This window comes from Leishmania braziliensis, contig 97 (genome assembly GCF_000002845.2).
Source record: "Leishmania braziliensis MHOM/BR/75/M2904 WGS CADA00000000 data, contig 97, whole genome shotgun sequence".
NCBI lineage: Eukaryota > Euglenozoa > Kinetoplastea > Trypanosomatida > Trypanosomatidae > Leishmania > Leishmania braziliensis.
Genome location: NW_004057946.1, coordinates 1 through 6854, shown reverse-complemented (window position 1 = coordinate 6854; position 6854 = coordinate 1). Strand labels below are relative to the sequence as shown.

Below are 6854 nucleotides of genomic sequence, written 5' to 3'. Positions count from 1 at the left end.
TGCGCGAACCGCTAGGCAGCAGAGACCGAGTGAGCCAAGCGACAGAAAGAGGCTCACGACGAGCGGGACAGCACGCCGCGCACGCCCCTCCGCATCTCCCCCGCCACGCCACGCAGGCACTCGCACAGACACGTGAACAACAAGGAGCACAGGGGAGCTGAAGCACAGAAAAGCGCAAATGAGCAAAGAAAACGTAAGAAAAACCAATGCACAAAATCAAGGAGAGCAACGAAGACACAGTCGTCCCCTTCCTCCACAGCTGCGTGTGTGCGGGCATGTGCGGCTCCGCCACCAGCTGTCCCCCAACTCCGGCCTCTTCCCCTCCTACCGGCAAAGTGTCGGCGCATGTGCGCCTCGGGCGTTCGTGGGCGGGCGCCGGCGGCCACTTCATCGGTGCAGCAGAGACAGGGAGGGGGAGGCAGAGGAAGCGCAACGAGGGCACCAAGAGCCTGCGCCGCACGAAGGCGCACACACATCGCAGCCCTGGCACTGGTGGTGGCGACGCTGCCGGACTGAGCGAGACGAACACAGCAAGCAAGACTAAAGGGTTAGAGCTGCGCGAGGGGAACATAATAGGAAACGAGGAAAAGAGGTTAGGAAAGAAAAGAGTGAGGGGCGCGCCTACACGTGCCACCATCGACCGCACACTCTCCAGCCGTGTTTCGAGCATGCATCGCCTTGCCTGTCCGTCAGGGGCAGCGAGACGTCTCGCTCCAACGCCTCACGCCTCTACGGCCACGCTCGCCTCACCACGCATGCACCCACAGAGCACACCCGGCCCGCTGCAGGCACCGCACCGCGCCTGGGTGACGTGCCTCGCCCTCCGTCGCCACTAGCAGCGTCACACCTCAACACGGCGCGGCGGCTCTCCGCACGGCAGCCCGGCGCACACGGCGGCCTGAAGAGGCGCCGGCAGAGGAGCGAGGGAGCGCAGCATAGACAGCAGCACAGGAGGGGCAAGGGGCACGAGGGCACAGCGTGCGCACACGCCGCCGTCCCTCCGCACGCGGCAGACAGAGGAGTGAGGGCCAGCGAGACAGCCGCGCCGGATAAGGTGGGCGACATAGGAAGCGAGGTCGCGGGGCGGCACGCGCGCGCCAAACAAAAAGAGGGGAGGAAAAATACAAACAAGAGCATGAAAAAGACTGCCGCATGCGCCTGCACGCACAGGACCACGTCGTGTTGGAAGAAAGAAGGCAGAAAGGCACAAAGAGAGGCGCGCAAGGCGAGCGAAGTGGTGCGCGGAGGAGGCCACGAACACAGCAATCGAGTTCACACCCTCCCCACGCACGCACCGTCAGCAATGCGATGGGAGCAATGAAAGAACGGTGCCATGACGGCAGGGGCAGCTCGAGCGGTCCCTCGCCTACGCGTCTCCGACAGGGTCGCCCGCCGCAATGCCCTCGTCTACTACTCCTCCTCCTCCCTTTGGCTGCTATGTTCTTCCGACTCTCCTTTCGATGCTTTGTCCAAGTCGGCGGCACTCTCAGCCTTACCGAAAAGCATAATGCGGAACGGAACTACTAAGAGTGTGATGTTGATCAGATCCAGCACCCAGGCAGCCACGAGGAGTGCGAAGCCGACACTAAACTTTGTAAGTGTCATGAGGGCTGGACATGTCCTGCCTTCATTAGTGAAATAGGTCAACACCATGGCAGCCCAGACAACGCACACGGTGACGGCACCCAGAATGTTGAGCATCACGCATATCCAGCGTAAGAGAGGGCAGCAGAACAGCATGACGACGCCAAGGGCGGCCGCAGCGCCGAAAATGAAGATAGAGAGGACAGCGAGTGCCTGAGCAAGGCGGAAAAGCATCAGGCGGCCGGGGCAGTCAGCCCACAAAGTAGCGCTGGAACTGAAGAATGATAAATTACCGACACTCTGGTGTGATCCCCACAACGAATAATATCCGTTAACGACGCTTAGATTGTCAGTGATGCGAAACATCTCGAGCGGCGTCGCCACCAGCACCAATAAAAACGCGATGATCTGGAGGACCGCGTAGAGTAACAGCATGAGATTCCACTCCATTGTCGCAGAGTCACAGCAGCACGCGGAGAGAGGTGAGGCGGCGGTGCACGGCAGGGGAGGTGGCGTAGGGATGGGGAGAGCGTGGGAGAGAGCGAGAGCGAGTAGAGTCTTCGCACAGCAACGTCGTTCATGCTGCCGGGCGTGGATGCGTGTTTGTGGTGAGAGAGGGGAGGCATGAAAGGGGGGGGGGGGGGGCAAGGCAAAGGGGAGGGCGGTAGAGAGGGAGAAAGGTGGGAGGGGGACGGCAGCGTGGCAGGTGGGCGTGAGACAGGACGGGACGGCAGCAGCGCAGGACGGGGAGGAGCGGGGAGGCAGGCGACACAGGGCGTCTCGCCCCTGACCGTCGTCCGCCCTCAGCTCACAGTCTCGGCAGCAACACAGTAGCGCGGTGCACGGGAAGGACGTGAAGCTAGAGCGTGTGTGGAGGGGCCTCGGCGTGGGTGCAGGGGTGCTGCAGCACCGCCACTCCCCAACCACCTCCCATACGCCCGGAGACCAAACAACACGCAGAGGGCGGCAATTCGGGAGGAGGCGATGGGACACACGCACACCCCACCACACAGCTGCACACGCAGGGAGGCACGCACCGGCAGGGGCATATATATGCATGCACTGTGCCCCGCTCCCACACATCGCCCCTGGTATAGAGAGCACAAAGGAGGCGGAGGCAGAGGCAGGCGCGGGGGGCCGTGACGGAGGCCGACTGGTCGAGGAGGGCTAAAGGCGCCACCACGCACAGGCGCACACCACGCGGTGTAATGCGGCAGCTGGCCGCAGCCGCACGCGGTGAGGAAGTGGTCAGGCGCAACGAAGCGGAGGAGGAAGGCAGAGAGAGGAGAGCGAGCGGCCCGCAGCACACGCAGACGCCGTAGAGCGGAGAGACCGTAACACAAACGAAACACCACGAGCGACACCAAGCACACGCAGCGAGGTGACAGGAAAGGCGTATGGCTCATCCGCGCCGGGGAGCTTGCAGAATGTAAAGGACCACTCGGCCGTCCCCTTTCTCCTCTCCGCGCACGTGCACGCCACTGCCTGGGTGCGTGCGTTACGCCGCACGCGGTCCCGGCTCTCTCTCCCATCATCCCCCTCCTCCACCCACCACACCCGCCACTCATCGCCGCTGCTCCCTTCACCCAGGCTGCTGCGGCACCCGGTGCTTGCCCTGCTGCTGTGGGGCCCTACGCACACGCACACGCCCGCGCAGTGCAAGCCAGGAAAGCGCCAAACAGCAGAGCTGCAGGAGCAGGTAAAGCGCCTGAGGCGGGCAAGAGAAGCGAGACCCGCGCAGCGAGACGGCGCAGAGGAGCGACGGCGCAGCACCACAAGAGAGTGCCCCGCCAGCGAGGGGGGCAAGAAAGAAAGGGGGAGAGGGGAAGAGAGAGAGGGGGCAGGGGGAAGACAGCACAAGCAAGCGCAAGGCTGTGGTGACGGCGTGCTCAACAGGCAACGGAGCGTGCGACGTGGCGCGCACAAACGCGTGTGCAGGGCCTGTGGAGGCAGGGCACGAGGGAAGCACAGAGCGACAACGAGCAGAAGGAAAACGTCGGATAGGAAACACGGCACATCCGGGGGTCCGGCATGCACAGCTGCGCGGCACAGGACGCGAAACGCGCAAGCGGTCGTAAGCGTGGCACGCATAGAGCCGCACCCGGCCGTGCGTGCATGTATATGTGGAGCGCGGGAGGCAGGAAGGCTCGCACAGCAGAGGCAGCGAGCGCACCACGCCCCGCCCATCGAGCATCGCTCTCCACCTGCTACACGCAAGAGACGCAGCGAGCAGGGGAGGCTCATGTAGCACAGGCCCCAGCCGGCGGCGAGCGTGCTCAGGGCCACGCGCAGGCAGCAGCACAGCACGGCAACGCCGGAGAGACACGCCACAGCGCTGGCGCAGACGGATGCCGTGCTCAGTGCCCCACCCGGCACGAATGCGCCGGCGCTGCGTGCTGCGCGACGGAGGAAACGGCAGCGGCCGGACAGGAAGGAGCACGCTGGGCAGCGGGCGTGCCGCAACGCACAGAGAGGAGATGAGGGAATACGGCCTCGGAGCGCAGGCGTGGAGGAGAGGAGTGGAGTAGGGCGAGGCAGGGGAGGGTGACGGGGAGAGAGAGATGACCAGTGCACATGGGTGCCGCCACGCAACACGAGCGCACGCCGAGCACGGGAGGAAGAAGAGCATACGAGTCGGGCGAGAGACGTCCGCAGAGACGTGTGCGCACGCGCACCGGCTCCCCGAGAGGAACGGTCGCGCAGCACGGACAGGGAGGAGGAGGACAAGAGCGCAGGGGTGCGCGTGGGGGTCGCGAGCACCGCCGAGGAGGTGCACACGTGCACGCGTGCGGGGCACGGCGCAAATGGGGAGAGGCAGTCGTGGGCCGCTGGAAGCGAGCACGAGCGTGATGGGGGACACTGAGAAAAGGCACTCGCCACTTCGTCTGCCGGTGCGCGAACGGCGAGGCAGCAGAGACCGAGTGAGCCAAGCGACAGAAAGAGGCTCACGACGAGCGGGACAGCACGCCGCGCACGCCCCTCCGCATCTCCCCCGCCACGCCACGCAGGCACTCGCACAGACACGTGAACAATAAGGGGCACAGGGGAGCTGAAGCACAGAAAAGCACAAATGAGCAAAGAAAACGTAAGAGAAACCAATGCACAAGATCAAGTAAAACGACAAAGGCGAAGTCGTCCCCTTCCTCCACAGCTGCGTGTGTGCGGGCATGTGCGGCTCCGCCACCAGCTGTCCCTCAACTCCTACATCACTCTCTCTTACCGCCAAAATGCCGGGGCATGTGAGCCTCAGGCTTTAGTGGGCGGCCACTTCGGCTGTGCTGCAGAGACAGAGATGGGGAATACAGAAAGAGGAACGAGAGCAGCAAGAGCCTGCGCCGCCCGAAGGCGCACACACATCGCAGCCCTGGCACTAACCGCCGCAATGGGCTGGGCACTCCCCCTGCCAGTCCTCCCAGAGAGGAGGAATGGAGTGGCACTGGCGGCAGCGACGCCATCGGGCTGGGTGAGCCGAGGACGGCAAGCAGGAGTGAGAGGACAGCGACGCACGGGAGGGGGGTATAATAGGAAACGAGGAAAAGAGGTTAGGAAAGAGAAGAGTGAGGGGCGCACGCACACGTGCCGCCATCGACCGCACACTCTCCAGCCGTGTTTCGAGCATGCATCGCCCTGCCTGTCCGTCAGGGGCAGCGAGACGTCTTGCTCCAACGCCTCACGCCCCTACGGCCACGCTCGCCTCACCACGCATGCATCCCCAGAGCCCGCCCGGCCCGCTGCAGGCACCGCACCGCGCATGGGTGACGTGCCTACCCCTCCATCGCCACTAGCAGCGTCACACCTCAACACGGCGTGGCGGCTCTCCGCACGGCAGCCCGGCGCACACGGCGGTCTGAAGAGGCGCCGACAGAGGCGCGAGGGAGCGCAGCATAGACAGCAGCACAGGAGGGGCAGGGGGCACGAGGGCACAGCGTGCGCACACGCCGCCGTACTTCCGCACGCGGCAGACAGAGGGGTGGGGGCCAGCGGGACAGCCGCGCCGGATAAGGTGGGCGACAGAGGCGGCGAGGTCGCGGGGCGGCACGTGCGCGAAAAAAAAAGAGAGGGGAGGAAAAATACAAACAAGAGCATGAAAACGACTGCCGCATGCGCCTGCACGCACAGGACCACGTCGTGTTGGAAGAAAGAACGCAGAAAGGCACAAAGAGAGGCGCGCAAGGCGAACGAAGTGGTGCGCGGAGGAGGCCACGAACACAGCAATCGAGTTCACACCCTCCCCACGCACGCACCGTCAGCAATGCGATGGGAGCAATGAAAGAACGGTGCCATGACGGCAGGGGCAGCTCGAGCGGTCCCTCGCCTACGCGTCTCCGACAGGGTCGCCCGCCGCAATGCCCTCGTCTACTCCTCCTCCTCCTCCTCCCTTTGGCTGCTATGTTCTTCCGACTTTCCTTTCATTTTTTCGTCCAAGTTGACGGCGACACACTCAGCCTTACCGAAAAGCATAATGCGGAACGGAACTACTAAGAGTGTGATGTTGATCAGATCCAGCACCCAGGCAGCCACGAGGAGTGCGAAGCCGACACTAAACTTTGTAAGTGTCATGAGGGCTGGACATGTCCTGCCTTCATTAGTGAAATAGGTCAACACCATGGCAGCCCAGACAACGCACGCGGTGACGGCACCCAGAATGTTGAGCATCACGCATATCCAGCGTAAGAGAGGGCAGCAGAACAGCATGACGACGCCCAGGGTGGCCGCAGCGACGAAAACGAAGATAGAGAGGACAGCGAGTGCCTGAGCAAGGCGGAAAAGCATCAGGCGGCCGGGGCAGTCAGCCCACAAAGTAGCGCTGGAACTGAAGAATGATAAATTACCGACACGCTGCCCTGATCCCCACAACGAATAATATCCGCTAACGATGCTTAGATTGTCAGTGATGCGAAACATCTCGAGCGGCGTCGCCACCAGCACCAATAAAAACGCGATGAACTGGAGGACCGCGTAGAGTAACAGCATGAGATTCCACTCCATTGTCGCAGAGTCACAGCAGCACGCGGAGAGAGGTGAGGCGGCGGTGCACGGCAGGGGAGGTGGTGTAGGGATAGGGAGAGCGTGGGAGAGAGCGAAAGCGAGTAGAGTCTTCGCACAGCAACGTCGTTGGTGCTGCCGGGCGTGGATGCGTGTTTGTGGTGAGAGAGGGAAGGCATGAAAGGGGGGGGGGGGGGCCCAGCAAAGGCGAAAACCCTCTTACATGGCACCCAACGTGGCATTGCAAATCTCCTCCCTTCACTCTGCCTCTTAATTACACACGT

The 6854-nt window shown here is 63.2% G+C and overlaps 2 protein-coding genes across 2 annotated transcripts; both read right to left on the bottom strand.

The window, feature by feature from the left end:
• Positions 1 to 1410: 1410 nt before the first annotated feature.
• On the bottom strand, positions 1411 to 2667 carry LbrM_08_1040 (beta tubulin; the record flags this gene model as incomplete). Its single annotated transcript, XM_001562110.1, has 1 exon — positions 1411 to 2667. The coding sequence occupies one exon, from the start codon at positions 2665 to 2667 to the stop codon at positions 1411 to 1413; it is 1257 nt and encodes a 418-aa protein (XP_001562160.1).
• A 3273-nt stretch (positions 2668 to 5940) lies between these two features.
• LbrM_08_1030 (amastin-like protein) lies at positions 5941 to 6573 on the bottom strand (the record flags this gene model as incomplete). The annotated part of the gene is made up of 1 exon (XM_001562109.1): positions 5941 to 6573. One exon carries the CDS (start codon positions 6571 to 6573, stop codon positions 5941 to 5943), a length of 633 nt encoding a protein of 210 aa, XP_001562159.1.
• Positions 6574 to 6854: the final 281 nt, after the last annotated feature.